We start from the raw sequence: 20,337 nt of genomic DNA on the forward strand, positions 1-20,337 counted from the left end.
GTGCGTGTTTGTTCATTGACAGGGAGGCAAGAACAACTGCTCGCTCACCTCCACGACCTGGCAGCACCTCCTGCAAGTTATTCCCTGTCCTGAGACCACGTGGTCCAACCTCACTTAAACCCTTTCTTTAATACTTGAGGGCATTTCTGTTCTTGGCCAACAAACAATCTCTTCTTGAGAGAGAACTGCTTTCCCAATTTGGACCAAGGATTTTTTTGTGTGTGTTAAATTTATCAGCCTCCATTTCTGTGTTGATTTTATTTCCCTTTTATCATAAATCCTTATGTGCTTAGCTCTCATCATGATTTTTTAAATGTGCACATTGATCATCTTACAATTAATATTTAAACTCGATCGCCATTAATGACAAGTACACTGTGTTTTCGTACAATTTTCCTGACTCAGCCTAATCTGAGAATGGGGACATGGGGTGATTGGGAAGATATTTTTAGACACTTCTTGTCTCCAACTGCAAGATAGTTACATCTTAAGGAGATGATTTTAAGGCACCTACAACCTATTCTGTTGCAGAAGTGTGGGCTGATTCTACTGGTGGAATTGTTTTACTGTTGTTGTTGTTTTAGAATTTTGTAAGAAATACATTTGTGCTTTTCATTAAGGATTTTTGCATTGTTTGAGTTTTACTTTTCTACCTGACTTTAAGATAACTATATATACTGAAAGGAACCATTCTGAATCACAGGCTCATTCTGGCCGGATCCACCCAGTCTGAGGCTGTGTATCCTTGAACAGTCCTTTTCTTCAGTTTCCTCATCTTTATTTTTTTGTTTGTTTTGTTTTGGCTGCGCTGCACAGCATGCGGGATCTAGTAGTTCCCCGACTAGGGATTGAACCCGTGTCCCCAGCAGTGGAAGTGCAGAGTCCTAACCATTGGACCACCAGTGGGGTTATAATTATACATAGTGACTAAGATCTGTGTTCTGTGCAGAGAGGCAAACGTGTTTTAACCCCATTCATCACCACATTCTCAAATTCCCCACCCTCCTGAACTGACCAAGATACATGGCTTGAATAGGTCAAAAAGGGGAAAAAAATAAGTCAAAACTCATCTGGTAAAAGCTGGAAATTATGTTCTAACCAAATGGTTCTATTAAATATGCATGAAGTCCCCTAGAGACCATAATACTTCCCGAGACCACAGCACAGAGGGCTTGACCGACAGGAAACTGGGGGACCCGGATCAACCGCTCAATGCAGAGTTCAGATTTGCTAGTTAGATAATAAATGTAACTCAAGTCAGAGAAGGGCCAACAAACATCTATTAAGTAGCATGTGCTAGTTTTAAAATCTGGACTTTGCTAAAGCCTTCTTTAAACCTCAAGAAAACTCTTATCTGCAGCTATACAGACTCTGTCTTATAGGGTAAATATTTTAGGCCTTGGAACCACACATGGTCTCCATTGCACATTATTGGTGTTTTTGCTTGGACTGTTTGTTTGTTTTGTTTACAACCCTTTAAATGCATAGAAAAACCATTCTGAGCTCACAGGCCAATTAAAAACGGCTGAGGGCCTCAAATTGCAAGTTTAGACATTTCCAGCTATATTTAAGGTTTTTTAGCAATGAACAGCTCAGTATTTTCCAACAAGGCTCATTTGGTAATTAAACTCTTCTAACTTGACATGGAATGGTTTCCAGACCCTCTACTATCTTGAATGTCCCCTTCTTCGCATCCTGCTGCCAATGGAGTCCCTAAAACGTGTCCTCCAGGACCACACAGCACTAGAAACTTGATGTGATCACTGTGGTGGACTCATTTGAACTATTGCATAACCTAATTTGGCAAAAGTATTGAGAATACTATCACCTTTTTGTATAAATTCAGTGTTTTTGTTTCGGTTGTGCTATCATCTGGGATTTGCAGTAATTTCTATAAAGAACTGCAAACATCTCTTTGTAATCAAAGTTCAGCTTTCCAGAATCAAATACAGTCTAAGGTTCCAGGTGGGGCTCAAAAAACATTGCCTGAATGAACACCAGTGAAATATTTGTATTTCTGGGAAGTAAGGATAAAATCCTTCTGAGGGAAACGTGTCCTTCTGTGTATGAAATGAGTGTAAAACCTTTCAGGGTGAGGCCGACAGGGAACACGACGTTTAATGTATGAAAGTGTGAATCACCGAGGAGAGATGCCTGCATCTCTGTGCTGGACCTGATCCCCCATCTCTTCCACGGGAGGCCCCAGAACAAAGATGGGTTTATTAGGAAAATTCACTTATATTTAAAGATCTTATCCTTGCTTGTTATTGTGAAGCATGTCTGAATGTTAGTGTGGAAAATAGGTGTTTTTTAGACACCCTTTAAAACAATTCCCCTTTTATGTACAAGAGCCCCAGAAACCCAGAAGATTCCTATCCTAGTCTTTTCCCAGACTGTCAGAACGCCTGCATTTTCTTCACTGTCGTTTACCGTAGAAGAGGGAACTGTGGCCACTGGGGAAGACGTCAGCTCCCGCTGCCCCATCACAAAAATCCCGCAGTGACTTGTTTCCTGTTTTATCTCCAAACCTACCGGACACATCAGGCTTCACCTCAACACGCTGCTGGCACCGAAAATAACTGGTTCCAGTTGGCGGAACACTTTCTGCCATTACATCATTTACATAGTGGTACAGCCCCCGGGCCCCAGAAGTGTGTCTGCCTCTGGCTCGTTCCCACTACTGGTTCTTCTACCCTGAAACTTAGGAAAGACAAACCCTCCGTTCCCCAGAGCTGCCTGAGGACGTGGAGGTGCCACTCACGTGGAAAGGACACGACGTTTTAAGAAGAATTAAAGTGTCATTAAATAAACCCTCTCATGGTGCAGCTGAGAGGGCTAAGATGCTTCTATTTCAAGGAGTAGATACTGAGCTAGGCAGGAAAGGCGAAAGAAGTCTTTTTAAACTGGATTTCAAAATCATCTGGGACCTAAAATCTTCATCTGGAAACTGACTGGATATGTCCACACAGAGACCACACACGAGGATGGAAGGTGGCAATCACTCCGTTTGCCACCGGCTCACAGCTAGCATCGCTGCATCCCAGTCATTTCCACAGCTCAGCAGTGCTCACAGGAAGAACACGTGCCTTGCCGTTCTTGCCGTGTTACACAGAGTACCTGTTCTCTGGACCCTTCTAAAAAGAGGTTAATAAACAGCACCTCTGCTCCAAAAAGTCCCACACACATTTATCTAGTGAACAAGTACACACTTAGCAATTTTAATCAGTCTTTGCAGACAAGTGTGGATATGTATATGCATATATACATATATATATATATATATATCAAAATTGAGAATTTACAAGTAAGATTTGATACAATTGGTCTAGTGGTGGGTTAAGTCCATAGAATAAATCTTAAGTAGGCTACATTTCCCTTGGTGGCATTTTTAGTAATTCAGTTCTACTGCATAGAAAGGGATCCAAAGCTTAAATTTAGCTACTTTTGGAGGGGTCCAGTGAGAAAAAAGAACATGGGTGGTGTTCCACAAAGCAAGCACAGCGTGTGTATGCTGATCCCTGGAGATACCAAAGTGTCTGAACTTTGTGCCTAAGAAGTATGAAAATCACATCAGGCGTCCCGGTGGCTGTGCACGTCTGCCGTCTCTGGGATGAGCTGTTACAAGCAAAACATGTGGAGAAGCAAAGTTAACAGCAACATTGGATCCTGTGTGTGGCCCAGGCCAAGAAGCAGGACTGAGCTCCAGACCAAAGATGCCTGAAGTGTCCGGTGTCCACCGTGTGGCCTTGCTGACACTGGGGGCAGTGAAGCTTGGGACACCATCCCTTCTGCTCACAGGCCCTAGTGCAGGTTAGTCGAGGGGGCCGGGCAGGACGAGCTTCCAGCATGACCATCCTGTGGTTACCACTTCCCTGGGATGGAAACCCCACACTCATACCAGCCCACGTAGTAGTAGGGGGTTCCAAAACCTATGTTGCCAAAGCTGACTGGCTCCTGGCGGTACTGGCGATAGTAGCCTGGAAGGTAAAAGGAAAGAAAGGGAAAGAATAATCAGTAATATTGTGATTTATAATAGAAAATGTATATTTGGTCTTCATCTCCATTGTTGGCACAGAGCTCCTGAAGCCCCTGGAATTTCCTGAGTGACAAGAGCTATAAAGGTGTGTGGAATATTACTATATTCATAGTAAACCCTGTTCAACCACACTGGAGTTTATGCTAATGACGTGACTTTCGGAAAGCATCTAAGGATGAGGGCTGGTCACCAGAGGAAACAACCGTGTGATTGTAGCGGGGGAAACTTCAGCCCTACCCACAACTTCCAGGGAGGAGAGAGGGGCTGGAGATTGAGTTCAATCACTACTGTCCAATGATTTCGTCAATTGTGCCAATGTAATGAAGCCTCCAGAAAACCCCCAAAGGACAGGTTTGGAGAGCTTGCAGGTTGGCGAGCACACGGAGATTCAGGCAGAGTGGTGCTTCGAAGGGGCGTGGGTGCTCCCTGCCCTTCCCCATACCTAGCCCTATGCATCTCCTCCACCTGCCTCTTCCCAAGTTCCCTCCTTTTATAATAAACCGCAATTTAGTAAGTGAAATGGCTCTCCGAGTTTTGTGAGCCCCTCTGGCAAGTTAATCAAATCCAAAGAGGGGGTCATGGGAACCTCTGATTTATAGCCTGTCCTTATCAGAAGGACAGGTGACACGGTGGACTTGTGATTGGCATCTAAGGTGCATGAAGGGGGCGGTCTTGTAGGACTGAGGTCTGAAACTGTGGCATCTGATGCTATCTCTGGGTAAATGGTTTCAGTACAGATTTGAACTGTAGAGCACCGGCTGGTGTTGGAGAATTGCCTGGTGGTGCGGGAAAAGAACCCACACTTGGAATTGGTGTCTGTATCGTAGCATCAAAAGCACCTGAACCAACTGGAAGAATCCTCATCCTAACAACCTCCTTTCGGACAGAAGATTTCTGATAAGTTGTTCTTGTGACAAAAGTTACTTCCAAATAAATACGACCATTTTTGTGTGGAGTCACAACACCCACCTTCGGAGGTTTATCCCAAGGATGATTTGTGGGGATAATCCAGTCTCCACATGTGTGACACCTCTCTCTCTCTCTCTCTCTCTCTCTCTCTCTCTCTCTCTCTCTCTCTCCCCACAGAGGAGTATCATTTTAGTCAATCACAATGGAGCACTCCCAGTAGGGCAGGCCCTGAGCTGGGCAAGCAACCTTAACCAAGATTCCCACAGAAGCTGGGGCCCCTGACTTGCCTAGAACCACGGGCCTCCAAGATTTACCTCTCGGGATCCGCGGTAGGCTTTCAGATCTTTCAAGTAAACCTCTCAGAGGAAAGAATCCTGTAGCAGTTCTGACCACTTCTCCTTTCAAGAAGAAGTGATGCTCCAACCTCCTCAAAAAATGTTGGCAACTCAACAACCGCTCTCACCCCTTTGGCCCCGTGTCCTCTTGTAAGATGAAAGGTTACCTGCCATTCCGCCAGTGAGTTTCTGATGAACAGCACCTCTGTTCAGAGCCAAAACCATGACAGAACAGTCACAGAAACACAGTGAAATACAAATGATGCCTTTAATACTAACCCTGGGCCCTGCAAGATCCTGAAACAATTAAGAGATGTGGTGTATTATGCATGTTTATTGTGACTGTTAATTTTCTATGTCAACTTGGCTAGGACACGGCGTCCAGCTATTTGGTCAAATATTATTCTAGGTGTTTCTGTGAAATTATTTTCTAGATGAGATTAACATTTCAATCAGCAGACTTTAAGTAAAGCAGATTACTCTCCACAATGTGGGTGGGCCTCACCCAATTAGTTGAAGGTCCTAGTAGGAAAGGACTGACTTTCCCTGAAGAGAGGGGTCTTCTGCCAGAAGCCTGCCTTTGGACTAACTGCAGCATTGGCTCTTCCCGGGGTCTCTAGCAGGCTTGCTGGCCCACCCTGTAGCCTTTGGACTTGCCAGCCTCCACAATCATAGAGCCAGTTCCTTAAAATATATCTTGTTCTGTCTCTCTCTTTCCCTCTCTCCACCTCTGTCTCTTTCCCTCTCTCCATCTCCCATTGGTTCTGTTTCTCTGGAGAACCCTGCCTAACATACTTGTTTTACTGTTTTGTGTATTTTAATGTATCTTAATTTTTTGAAAATGGGTAATCTTTGTACCACCTATGGTATTTTTTTCCAAACTAAAAAATGTTAAAGATCAGAGCATCTTATATCTTTAAAAATGCCACATCACTAAAAGTGCTGGACTTCATTCAGTTGTTCTGTTTGTTTATTTGGGGGCTTGGGGCAGTTAGTAATGTATTACATGTTGTTAACTTTGAGATTAATACACTTATTTTCACCTTGCAATGCCATCATGAAATAGCTGATACATGATCTCCTGAAGCATATCATGGTTGGTTTGTATTTGTTTATTTTTTCTTTCCCTGGACTCTTGTTCATGGCATTCTCCACCTGGAAGGCCCTCTAATCTTTGCATGTATTTTTATGACTCAGCTCAGACTCTGCCTCTTCTGAAAACCTTCCCTGGAAGCCTCAAGCGGCAGCCCCGCCCTTTTTTTTTTTTTTTTGCGGTACGCGGGCCTTTCTGCTGTGGCCTCTCCCGTTGCGGAGCACAGGCTCCGGACGCGCAGGCTCAGCGGCCATGGCTCACGGGCCCAGCCGCTCCGCGGCATGTGGGATCTTCCCGGACCGGGGCACAAACCCGTGTCCCCTGCATCGGCAGGCGGACTCTCAACCACTGCGCCACCAGGGAAGCCCAGCCCCCGCCCTTTGAACTCAGAGAGTAACTATAATCTGCACAATTACCTGACAATGCGACAATCATGTGACTTAACTCTTGTCATTATTTGTACTTTAAGTTGCTTGCTCTTAGTTACCTTTCACATATTTATCCTCCCTTCCCAATTGCTGACCATGTTTCCTGAGGGTAGGGGTAAGGTCTTATATTCCTTTGTGTCCCTACCTCTCCAAGGCTCACCCTAAACCCAGCATGTGGTAGGAGTATTTTGTTTCTTCCTTATTTTTATGCTCCAAAATTCTGCTAATATCCATCTTCAAATGGTAAACCAAATGCAGAGCTACAGTGAATTTTCTCCTTACGTCAGCCCTCCTCTCCACCCCCCAGTATATTACACTGGGCCTTGGTTCACATTACCTTGAGTGGTAGGGAGGGCTTCTATGTAGGACTGAGGCCCCGTTCTTCCATCCAAGTGTGAATCCACAAATTGACAATGGTCTTCACCTCTTCCCCAACTGTCCCCAATGCTGTAGAATGTATCTGCGTAAAGGAATGCGATGAGTCACTGACTGCTCCAGAACTGCCGCGCTGGCTGAGGGATTTGCACAAGCTTTGAAGTGGGCACATGACTTCAGCTCTGTGTGTCGCACTTTCCATGTTTGAAAGATGGTGATAATGGCACTGGTTTCAAAGTGTTATAAGGATTCAGCAGGCTCGTGTGTGCTAAATACTTAGCAAGTGTTCATTAAATGGAAACTACTAATATTATAGGCATTTTCAGCCCGTAGATGGGAGACCCTTCTACTCTTTGGTTTAAAAACAAGGAGGAAACTCTGATAGGCAGAGAATGTATCATGAAATAATTATGAAAAGCATGAATACCTAGAAAAATAGAAGAAACTATTTTCGTACATAACTAGAAGTAGGGGGTGTGTCTGGAGCATGAGGCGCTGTCCTTGGTCCTGAACCAGAGCTGCACAGTAGGGCAAAGGTGTTTCTCTCAACCTTGGGATACCAGACATGGCTGTGTAGCCTCTCCCGGAGCCAAAGGACAGTGTGCAAGAGGGAAAAAAGAGCAGCAAGAAACGAACAGACTGGCTGTAGGGAGAGGCATGTACACGGAGAAGTTGCAAGGGTGGGGGATGGTTGGGGAGATTTTGACATTATCTAGAAATGATGAGCAGCAGCAAGAAACAAAACAACAAGAAACCTGACGTCTGACAAAATATAAACCAGCTGAGGGGAAGTTTTCTTTCTTTTTAAATGTATGTACTAGAAAAATTAAAAGTTGTGCAAATTTTGAAATACAAAACAATTTTGGGTAGGTGGGTGAGTTAAAACCAGCGGGGGAGAAATGGTACTTCGAAATGTTAGTATTCAAAGTAAATACTTATGTTATTCTTTGTTTTAATCCCCTACCATGATGAAAACAATGTAATTTTTGGACACAGAACAAATAGTGCACCTCATATATGTTTCACCATCCACATTGTTTCTCTGTAAAGTTGTTCCAATGGCAAAAATCGTAGGGGGTACTTCTCCTCAATACTTCCAGCTTACACTCATACCTTAAAGAAACTTAAAGGCCGTTTTTCTTCATTGTTAATGTTATGGGATTAACAACAAAGAAAAACGGCCTTTAAGTTTCTAAGAGAATTTTGGATTTCATTCCTAAAAAGTAGTAGATTTAAAATATATACATATATTCCTGGGTACCAATGTAAATACTAGTCACTCCAGAATAGAGCCTGCGAAACTGGCTTGCACTTGAGCCAGACTGAGATGTGATGGGTCCATACCTCAAATGCATTCTGATGCACCTGCTATGTCAAGTTAGCATCTGATAAACTAAAAGCTTTCCACACCTTCCCATAGCACAGCATCCCTAAAGACCTACCTTTCAGGTTATCACTGAGGTAGATCTTATACCGCAGTGAATTACAAAGAACGACTCCCACAAACTTTCTGTACCACGTCCGCTTCACATACTGTCGGCCGTGGCAGTCCGTGTAGCCAGGGTCATGTTTGAAAGCAAATGGGATCCAGATGGGCTCACCACCTGGACGACACACAGCACACCTTCTAAGTCATGGCGTTTCACAGTGTTTATTCTTGCACAAAATACCGGAGAATTTGATTTATTCAGTGGGACTTCCCCTTCTCTCAGGGCTTTTCTGAGCAGTTTTCCCACCTCCCAGTGCTCTCTCTCTCTCTCTGTCTGTCTTTTCTCTTCTTTCTTTGTACTGAAGTACAACTGGGGAGTTCCTTGTACCTGAATGCAGTTAACGTGTTTGCATTTCTATAAAGGATTCTCAGAGTAAGAAAAAGCCTAATTTAAGCCAAGGAACATAAGCTATGATGGCAAATTTGACCTTGCAGGGCACGTCACCCTACCTCCCCACCCCCAAGATCCCTCAGCACAGGCACCTCCTGTTCTTGTCACTCATAAGACCAGTCTTGAACTTAAGCAATAGGTCTTTCTTGGTTTATTTGAAAAACAAAGTAAAATTTTGTCGTACACTTAATGCATTTTGCTATCTTTTCAGCAATTTAAAATATTCAAAGGGGTTACGAAAATAAAGTTATCTATTTTCATAGATACTGGCCACCCATAAGAGTTTTTATAGATATTGGCTGCTATGGCCCTATTTAAAATTTTCCAGAACATGCTTTTCCCTAGATTAGGATGATGGGTGCAAAGAAACCATAGAAGTTGTCAGAAAATTACGAAAATACAAAAGCGGTTCAGCGCGTCTACTTGTAACCATAACAATCTCATATTCAATATTCAACTTGATTACTAGAATGTCAAGTTTATCAAGAAGAGAAACTTACCTGGTGGCCTCACAACAAGCAAAGGATTATCTGTAGAAGGAAAAATAAATAATTGACTTCACTATTACATCACAGCCATGCAACTGTTGAAATGGGTTTTTTTTTTTTTGTAATTAAAAGAACTACCCAAGCTAGAATAGATAAAGAAAGTGTAAGATTCATTTGACAGATGCCAAGACATTCCCTTAGTTTTTACTTTCTAGGCATTTCCTTTCAAAAAATACTCTTTTCTATTTATATTGTCTTGTTATTTATATAGATGGTGTGGGTCCTTGACGATAATATTTTGACATTGGGTACCACAAAATAATTCAATACTCATTATGTTTTAAAATGTGTCCATCTTGGAGAAACAGTTCAGCGGTCTCTTAAAAAAGTAAAAACACACACCTACCATGCAATCCATCCATTCTACTCTTGCGTATTTACTCAAGAGAAATGAAAGCATATGTCCTTAAAAATACTTGTACATGAATGCTCATGGCAGATTTATTTGTAATAGTCCAAAAGTAGGAACAATCCAATGTCTATTAACAGGTGAATAGATACAAACTGTGGCACATACAATGGAACACTGCTAAGTAATAAAAAAGAATGAACTACTTATAAATATGACAACATGGATGGATCTCTAAAGGATGCTACGTGAAAGGAGCCAGACGAAAGAACTCACACTGTATGATTCCGTTGATACAAAATTCTAGAAAATGCAAATGAATCCATAGTGACAGAAGGCCCATGAGTGGTTGCCTGAGAAGAGGGGAGAGGATGGGCACACGGGGAGGGAAGGGAGGGCTGGATTGTACAGCAGCAGGAAGAAACTGTCGGGGTGATGGAGCTGTGCACCAGCATGACTGCCGGGATGGCTCCAAGGGTATAAACATACCCCAAAACTTCCTCAGCTGTACATCTTGAGGATGAACAGTTTACTGTATGCCATTTCTACCTCAATATAGCTGTTTTAAAACATGTCTATATCTTAGCCCAAATAGTGCCACTTAATATGAAACTACATTATAAGGAATTCTGCTTTAGAAGAAGTTCATTTTTATAAAATACAGGCCAGGTAAACATGGGCCATCCTTTTTTTTTTTTTTTAATTATCACAGAGTAAAATTACTTTTTTAGGGTACACATCCTATGAATTTTTACCACACGTATAGACTCATGGAACTCCACCACGATCACACACAGAACATTTTCGTCCCCCCAGATCTGCTTTGTGCTGCCCCTTTGTACAGACCATTCATTCTGACATCATCTGCTATCTATAAAATAAAGTGACATACCATTAGCTGTAAGTGTAAATGCTTGTTTTACTCTCCTGCTCTTAGGAAATAATCTAACCAAATGGAAGCGACAGCCACGTTAGTGTGGAGCCGACCCAGCTGGGCTTCTGTAAGTGCCTGTCTTGGGACCATGGGTACCAACTCTCCAGCCTGGCCTCCTACACAGAAAGGCTGCCAACCCGGCACCTGCCACCATGGGGCAGCTCTGTGTGTACTGCCTCAGACCATGACCATGGGGACATTTCACTGAAGGGCTTGAGAGCGCTACACACCAGTATCCCAAAGTAGGGACATCCTCTGAGTGATATTGCTTGCAAGATGGACAGTATTTTAATTAGACCCTCCATGTTAAGTAAAGACATTTTCATCTCCTAGTAAAGGAAGCAACTTAAGAGATGTGACTAATTGAAAGAAGCAACGTACCCTCAGGTCACATGACATTTATGCTCTTCAGCTGTTTGCAATTAAAAAAACAAAAGGAATTTATCTCTGTAACTAAATCTCTACAGATAGATTCAAACTTATCTTTCTCACATGGTTGAAAACTAGATTTTTCCCCCCCTTTTCATTGGAACTTGACCTTTTCACTTCCCAGGCAGTTCCAATGAAGATTACTTTAAATTTTATTATCCAACTCTTAGCTCAGCAGAAAGAAAATCATGTTTATCTTATAAAATGACATCCAATATGAACTGATTAAAGAGAAGAGGATTTAACTTCTACAGTTTTTATTCTATTGTAGACATGATTTCAGACTATTTGTTTTTAAGAAAAGGAAAAAAACGAGGACATGAAGTCACCCATACCTGATTCTGTGACAAATGAGACCGAAGGGCTGATAGGTCCATAGCCGTGAGGATTTTTGGCTTGAACTTTAAAATAATACCTGAAATTGGAAGAAAACATATTTTGAAAGAGAACCTTGTTTAATTTTTGTGTAAAACACCCAAACTATTCAGCACCTCCTCTGTGGCAGGGTTTGAGTCCTGTTTTTCACAGATGCAGACACCGCTGCTATTTCTTCATGTTATTTCTAAACTTTCTCATTTTCGAATAACTTTTCAAAACAATACATGTGACTAATGGGAACAGAGGGGCATACTGGGCAAACAGGTCACTTAGGTTGTGTGTGTTATTCAGAGCATCAAGCGTTGAACTGCCCCGCGCAGGCCCGTCCTTGGATGCAATGGTCTCCTCTTGTCCCGTCTTGAGTTCTACTGACTGGAGGGGGAAGATGGAGCGGTGAAACGCTTACCAAGCAGAATTCCAATTGTAACCTAATTCTAATCACTGGACTGTGTGTGAAAAGGCAGGATGTTTGACAGTGTGAGGATGCAAACCCATTGTTGGCAGGGAGAAGGCTAAGCAGTGCTGAGGCCGGTCTCCTCAGGGGAACTAACACGACAACAATGTTCTGGGTGCAGGACGAGTGCTATGCTTGGCTCTGGAGCTGTAAAGTCACTCAGTTTCCAGCTTCTGTGCCTCGAGGAAAGAGAAGCAAGTCCGGGAAGGGGAAGAGGAAAAGGCCTGCAGAGGCTTTGCTGTGGATTAATCTTTTTCTTGGAACAGAGAATGTGCTAGAAAGCACACTGTCTGAATCAGCCTGTTCATCTAGAGGGAGAATGACAAGCAGGTAGATTGGGAGTCCCAGAGCATCTTACTTTGGACTCTGATGAGCTCTAGGACCAAACGTGGTGATGAGAAAATACTGGAAACCAACACAGTTAAGACCCACTCTACCTACCGCTCCTCTCCGTGTTGTCCTCCCCTCTGGGATTCCAGGTGTTATCTGTGCTCTCTTAGCCCCTAACTATCAACACTTCCAGGTAAAGAAGGTGGGTAAAAAAATCCCTGTGCGGGGAAGCTCTCCACCACTTCAGAGAGTTCAGAAGGAGTCTTGGTTTCCAGCTAGCAGAAGCTACACTTCAATGTTACAAAATCCTGTATTTGATTGTCGGACACACAGATCACATGCACTAATTAAGACACCCTAAATTTTTAAAAGGAGAATTATTTACATTTAGAGAGCAAAGGCATGTGTCCGCGGCACCTCTGCCCTGGCACCAAGCCTCCTGAGTTTCTGAGCTTCTGAGAACCTCAAGGGAGCCTCTGGTCTCACAGTTACACAGAGATATTTGACTTGGGGTTTGATTAAACAGAGAGCAAAGAAAAGCCCATTCGGTAAAATGAAGTCTTCCTTTAAGCTCTCCAAGAAAGTATATTCACATCTCATGTAGGACAGAATCCTTTTTTAAATGTCATTTTTTTATATAAAAGAGATATGCACAATTAAGAACACAGGAATCCCCAAATCTCAATTCACGCAGCATTCCGTGTTTCCTCAGTTGTGCGTGCTTTTAACTCAGCGGTCGTGGAGTTATTTAAGGCAGACTCTGCTGGCCGTTCAAGCGGCGGGTTGGGCATACATCAATGATAACAGTCCAACTTTACAGATACTTTTTTTTCCTTAAAAAAGTAGGAGGGCTTCCCTGGTGGCGCAGTGGTTGAGAGTCCGCCTGCCGATGCAGGGGATGCGGGTTCGTGCCCCGAGAGGCCCGCGTACTGCCAAAAAAAAAAAAGGAAATCGAAACCTAGAGAGTGACACTGATATTCAGAGGCTACAGGGGACCTTTCTGTTGAATATTTCTCAAGCCATCCCTGGAGCCACGCTGCTACCTCTTCCCCAGACCCACAGAGGGAAACACCCTGTGCATTTGAGGAGACGGCAGAGGGATGACCAATTGCCCGAGAGACTATTCCGATTTCTTGGTTGTATCCATTTTGTTTTACCACTGAAACCTACGTATTCTCCAAATCTACCCTCCTGTCCACACAATAATTCCAGTGCTCCGCAAAGCCCACGTGGCCCAGTTCTAAAGATGTATTTCCAGTTGAACTCGCCTAATATGTCAAAGTAAGTTTAAATATGCTGAGCTGAAAAACAACGTGGGATTATGAAAGGAGTAAAATTCCTATTTTCGAAAACCACATAAGACTTTTTCTACAGACTAAAATGTACATTTCATACCCTGAAGAGTCTCTGTCTCACCCAAGTAACAAAAGCAATCCATGCCTTGCCTTCTACAAGCTTCTGGCGCCTTCTTTCCAACAGCCTCCATGGTGACAAATCTTTGTACTTTAGGTATGGACTTACAATATGAAGATTACAGAAAGTGATTCAGGGCTGAGTTGGGTGAATAAGGTGGGCAATGCCCACTTAAACTTGTCAAAAAAGAAGATCCAGTTACAAAGAACCAAAGCCAGTTTTTACATCCTGTCTTCTCTTGGGCTGGACCGACTTCTGCGTCTCTTACGAGGACTCTGAAGGGGGTCCTGAGAAGCCCTGAGGACTGTGCAGAGGGTGGGGAGACGCAGCCCCTGTGGAATAAACACGTGGACACCCCAGTGAGCCCATCGGAGACGCCCTGTGTTAGGGGAAACGCGGGGAAAAATGAGCGTCCTTACATCGTGGCACGCTTCCCGGGCTGTAAAAGTTCAGCAGCTGTTGGGGGATTGGAGGAAGCCTCTGTAGCAGGAAGCACACGCCCCGCTTTCCAGCCGGCCCACTCCCTCCACAGGACGCGCGAACCACGGGGCAGAGGCGGCTGCTGCTCCCAGCCTGTCTATCAGGGCGCTCAGTGTGGGTGGACGCAGGACTTGAGCTTCAGGGGACACTAGGGCCCTCTGGGACCGGCTGGTCCAGCCTCCAGCCTCCTCTCCTCCCCATCCCCCCCCCCCCCCCCGCCCCCGACATCAGCCTCCTTCTCTTCCTTAAACCCACCGGCTTCCCAACACCCTTCCTGCCTGGAGCAACTTGACCTGCTCACCCACCTTCTCCAGGTGAAGTGCTGCTTATCTTACTCCCCATGGAACTCACCTGACTGCACGCTAACCCCCAAGCTCGGGCAAAAAGCCCCCTATCGTACCCTCAGAGCACAGTGTACTTCTCCCTCACAACACTGGCCGGGGAAGGTTCCTACTTATGCGTCTATAAGCTATCTGTCTCCACCAGGCTGTGTGAGCCACGAGGGGCCACAGTGTACTGTGCGCCCCTGCCCCACGTCCTCCCCACGCCTACTGCTCTCTCCGGTGTGCAGCCCGGTGCCTGGCCTGAGCAGACACTCAGTAAGCACTTACCGGTGGATCGCGGACACTCAGTCATACCTACTGAAAGAACGAATCAACCATCCTACATAACCGGGCCCTGATATTATTCACAACTCAGCACCAGCTTGGTACCAAAAGTTGCCGCAGGAACGCTGGACTGCGGAGGGTGCAGGGGACTGGGATTTGCAAGGAGCCGTGCGGCCAAACATCCCAAGGCCTCTTTCAGCTGATACTGAGGCTGTGCTGTAAGAACATTCACTCTGCCCACAATAAAAAAATGGGACGTTGACTTCGTTTTCTTTAGTTTTATTCTTTTTGCAATGAATCAACTTTTCGTTACTATCAGAGAAGAGCTAAGAAAAGTGCTCTCTCAGTTTCCTGTTTTTTATTTGCTGCATCTCAAAATTCATAACAGTTTATGAAAGCGCAGTCCAAGGGAGCCCAGGACATTAACAGGCCCTGAGGAAAGTTCTCCGCTAGTGCAGAAGTCTCTCAGTGCCCAAGGATATCGTCCAATTTCTATCCCTTTCAACACATTTCTGTTTAAGGAGAGTATTTTGTTCCAATCTCCTCTGTGTTCCTCTGACTCTATAAAAAAATGGGAGACCTTGGGTCCAAGTCACTTCACTTAGAACACTTTGCTATGGAAACACAGGGGCTTGACGTCACACGGCGTGCTAGAGCCATTCTACAGGCTTCAGAGAGCCGATCGCTAAATAGCAGGCGTTCCGCAGAGCCAGGGTAGCTCAGAATTGACCATGGTGGGAGGAATTGGCAAATACCATAAACCAGTTGTTATTGTTTTGATTTTTTTCCCCAGAGAGCCAGTCTACAAGCATACCACAGCTCGACCACTGTGTTCTTTCCTGATGGCTGTTACCAGCAAAACCAGATAGTATAAAAGAGGAAATGCACACTCATGCTGTTTGTACCCTCGAAGCAAGTTCTGCGTATTTCACGCTGGGGGCTCACTCTCAGATGGCCCTCTGGCTAGCGAGCCACTGCCCCGACTAGGTTACACGCTTCTTGTAACCGTTATTAATGTGTAAAATACATCTTTCTTGAATGATCTGAACTTGTACAGTATAGAGTCTGAGTAACTGCTGCTCCATCCATGTCACGTACAAAGCTTGCGTTGCCTAAGCCACCATGGGGTGAGTACAAACAGATCAATCCCCTTTCAGCACACAGAGCAACCTTTCCTTCCCCAATGGTGGGTAGCTTTAGTCTCCGGAAAATAGGGAACAAAATAGAAATACAATAAGCTAACAGTTACGGTGCCCATAGTGCTTTCCCCTAAGAAAAATACATGACATATGGTGAGCATTCATTGACAGTCTATGAGAGCTAACTAGAGAACTCAAAAGAAACCATAAAGACATTTTTGATTAATCCTTTTCTTTTCAACCTAAGGATATCCATGACCAGGCACATAGGTCTCGTTTTCTGTTTGTAAATGACTGACACCTCATACCTTGTGTTTGGCTTCAGGTTCTCAATGGGCAGGTGAGTTACTGATGAAGCTTGGGTGGACCACTTGTTCCTGATGAAGTCTTCATAGGATGCACTGTAAACCAAGTAACCTACAAGTGGAAAGGAGGCAGAACCCAATGAGCATCAAGGAACCACATCACACCAGAGGCATAACCCAGGGGAGGATGATGGGAAGGAAACAGTGGCGTGGAGGCAGCTCTGTGTGAGAAGTCAAGAAGGGGAGTGTGTTGGGTCAGATGGGATAGGACGCTGGTACCCACTGGTGAAACCAGATGACAAAATTAAAGACACTTCCTGATGACGAGCTGGTTCCCTACTTCTCTTCCATGTTCTCATCTCCCACATTCCCTGGCCTTCCTCATCTCCTTAGAACCGATAACATCTGTGAGCGCGCAGCAGAAGAAAGGAGCAGTGACCGCCACACAAGTATTTAAGAAGCTCCCGGTAAAGATATATACAATCGTCCTTCACGTGAAACGAAGAAACCGTGATGGTGAATGCCGTGTGTGTGTGTGTGTGTGTGTGTGTGTGTGTGTGTGTGTGTGTGTGTGTGTGTGTGTGGCTGAAAGACCCCAGACTCACGGTGGGTGATCTCCTCACCTACTGCTATCGGCTCTCCTTTAGTTTCTAGCTGTTGAATATCTCTGCCTGCCCTTGATCTCAATGTCTAGTGACAACAGTCAGGCAGCTCTTTTCTCTGCCTTATCTGCTGTTAATGGGCCTCAGCGGGTGGGCCCTCAGCCCTGACACCTGCCCAGCCTTCAAGGCTGCCTCGTTAGGCCAAGGGAAGCTCACGTCACAGCTTCACACATTCTTTACTTACGTTGGAAGGAAATCGTTGTCAAGTACTTTCTACGTGCCAAACATCATGCCGAATCCTTTGGATTAAGTCTTACTTCGATGAATTCTCCTGGTCCTAGTACATAGGTTTCCCTGCCCTCATTCTGACACGAGGAGACTGAGTCTTAGAGAGGGGGTAAAAAGCCGGTCCAAGTTCACATTCGTTCATTCATTCAACAAATATTTACTGCGTGCCGTCTATGTGTCAGACCCTGCACTACGTGCTGGAGGTCAAATGGCGACTCGTTTTATCTATAACTCCAGGAGCAGCAGGCCGGCAGACACACAGGATTACACAGCCGTGATGAGAACTGAGGAGCAGCCCACGTGCTGGGGGACAGGGGGCGGGCAGAGCTCCCCCAGGGCCCCCAAATGGGGCTGATGACTGAAGGAGGGGAAGCAGCTAAGATGCATGGTAGGAGGTGGAGTGGATTCCAGGTAGCGGGAATTCCTGGGCAAAGATGCTGAAGAGGGAGGAGCCAGGAGAAGGCGGAGCCTCCGAGTGGCAGGGTGGGAGGAGGGGCGACAAGAAATGAAGCTGAGGAAGCACAAAACGGAAAAAAAATGCAGGGCCCTTTGGTCACGAAGGCTTTTGCTTTTCATTCTAGAAGAAAGGGAACACACTGAAGGGGTGACACAATAAGACTGTCTTCAGCGCATCTCTCTGGTGCAAAACGGAGGACTGACACGGTGTGGGGCATGGATGGGATGGTCTAGCTAGACAGCTGTCACAATATCCAGGTGAGAGGCGGTGACAACTCAGGTTCCGTGGTGTTAATGGAGGGAAATGGATGCATGCAAGAGAAACCTGAAAGGTGAAGCTGACAGGATTTAGTGATGAACTGAATATGGAGGGGAAATAAAAGGAGATTTTAAGATGACTCCAAACCTTCAAGCTTGCAAAAAATGGGTGGAAAAGTGAGGGCTCCTCTGAGATAGGAAGCCCAGGTGAGCACGTCTGGGGCTCTGAAGGATCATGAGTTTGATTCTGGACACGCTGAGTCTGAGACGCTTTGGAGACATCCCAGTGACGATGTCAAGTAGACATGCTTTCACTGTTTGAGGCTCAGAGGAGAGGCGGGCTGGGCCTTGAGCTATAAACCAATGACTCCCCTCCCAGATGAATTAAAACCATGTGCGTGGGTAAAATCCTGGAGCGAGAGAACACAGAGTAAGAGGAAAAGAGAACTGAGGCCCAAGCCCTCGGCAAGTCCGACCTTCAGTGTTTGGTCAAAGAGGGTGAGCCTGCGAGGGAGACTCGGGTTGAGAGAATTGGATCGCAGGTCAAGGAGGAAAAGATCAATAGCATCAAAAGCATCTGAGAGGCAAACGACTTCACTTAGCAACCTGTTCTCTCTGACTGCCTCCATTAAGACCTATTCTGGTGATGGAAAGAGTGGATTAGAGTCACACAGCTAATTGCCGAGTGCACAGGGAGCAGAAGCAGAGGCACTGGGCTCTGAAGCCATTCCACGCTGCTTTCTGGAGGAATTCGTTCTTCTCTTTTTTCAACAAATATTTCATGGGGACCTGGGAAGGGTTGCTGCTCTCTCCACAGGGTTCCCTCCTCCTCTGAGGACAGCCGCATCAAGCCACACATGCTGCATATAACAAAGGCACATCCTCACACATGTGCCCGAGGAGCCCCGTTGTGACGGGTCTGCCCGGCTAATCCGCCTTGAAATCAACTCCATCAGAACCCTGTGCTTCGTCCCACATGCTACGCGGGTTTCTCTGCTTATCCTTGGGTCTGAATTTTTATAATGTGCTATCTGAGCACGTGTAACTCCTGCTTTCTCTGTTCTTATCAAAACCTGTCCTGAAAAACTCAGAGGCCATCATGTGGGTGATTTCCTATGGAGTCACTCCCGATGGCGTAACTGCCTCATTCATTGGGACTGATCAGGGAAAGCAACGGGTTGCAGGCCTACTCACTCTGCAGGAGTTTCATATCGTTTGGATACCACCTGGTTACATGTTGACTCAACCGCCTGTGCAAGAGAGTACAGCTGGTGGAAACCAGCAGAGCGCTCAATATCTCACGGAGCTACCAGGACCCAAATGCCCTGCAGTGGGCCCAGAAGTGTGATGTTCTGTTTGGGTCTAGGAGGTATCTGTGTATCCACTTTGCCTCGCTGTTCTACAGCGAAAAGAGCTGGTGGTTGATTCATTTGCTGATGAAGAGCTCCCACGATATTCTCTTTTAGCCTCTGGGGTCTAAACAGCCCTGCATATTGCAGGGCTGTCGTGCGCTGAACTATTCCACAGTAAACAGCTTCGCAGTATCAGCACAACCTTCTTTTGGGAGTGCCCGAATCCCTATAAATACTTCAGCTATGTTATCTATGCTCGTGGCATGAGTACTCGTGATTAGGGCACTGAGGTTTGGTTTAGGGTTAGGTGTAGGGTATGTGTTGATGAGATGACCTCAAAGTCTCCAGGAAGGCTTGGGATGTGAAGTTAACAAGAGCATGTGTTTCAGAAGCACGCACTCTATGGGATGATACAGGAACTGCTTCGGAGTTAAGCCCGGTGACATTTACCGGGAGTTCTCTGAAGGCTCCTCACGCGGCAGCCCTTGAGGCATGTCTAAGTCTAAGGTGGCTGGCGCTCTCATCCTGTATCCATCCTTCTGTTTTTCAGAAGCCCCGTGGCTCAGGGCACAGTGGTATATTTATTCTAAGTAACATCTGTTACGCAAGAGATCAAAAGCTAAATAGCTTAAGCTAAGGTTTTCCATTATTTTTTTTCTGTATGCTTACTTGCTTGCTTTTCAAAATTGCCATTCATAAAATCATATTCAGTTAATAAAAGGATTTTCTGGCTGCTTTGACTACAAGCTTTCCTCCTTCCGTTGATTTATTCGTTTTCTATTAGGAACATGCTGGACTTCACAGAAGCTGGCCTCTGCAGCCCATGCAGCTCACAGGCTGGGGGCGACCGTCACTTACAGTTAGACCAAGACTCCGCCCCCTCGATCTGTACCCTCGCTCTCCCCTGGCCCTTCCGCCTTACCCGGCACAATACCGAGGCACTCTTTCCTGTGTTCCT

At 45.2% G+C, this 20,337-nt stretch overlaps 1 protein-coding gene across 1 annotated transcript in view; it reads right to left on the bottom strand.

Moving 5' to 3' along the window:
* Positions 1-3,861: 3,861 nt before the first annotated feature.
* The window catches only part of FNDC1 (fibronectin type III domain containing 1), a gene marked incomplete at both ends in the record, with an annotated part of 97,052 nt that continues 80,576 nt past the window's right edge, over positions 3,862-20,337 (bottom strand). The window contains 6 exons of the mRNA XM_082855863.1: positions 3,862-3,977; positions 7,139-7,261; positions 8,619-8,780; positions 9,557-9,586; positions 11,652-11,731; positions 16,427-16,535. Of these exons, the coding sequence (XP_082711989.1) occupies positions 3,862-3,977; positions 7,139-7,261; positions 8,619-8,780; positions 9,557-9,586; positions 11,652-11,731; positions 16,427-16,535 (620 nt within the window). The remainder of the gene's footprint in view (positions 3,978-7,138; positions 7,262-8,618; positions 8,781-9,556; positions 9,587-11,651; positions 11,732-16,426; positions 16,536-20,337) is intronic.

Source organism: Leucopleurus acutus (assembly GCF_964270905.1).
Source record: "Leucopleurus acutus genome assembly, chromosome: 15".
In the NCBI taxonomy this organism is placed as follows: domain Eukaryota; kingdom Metazoa; phylum Chordata; class Mammalia; order Artiodactyla; family Delphinidae; genus Leucopleurus; species Leucopleurus acutus.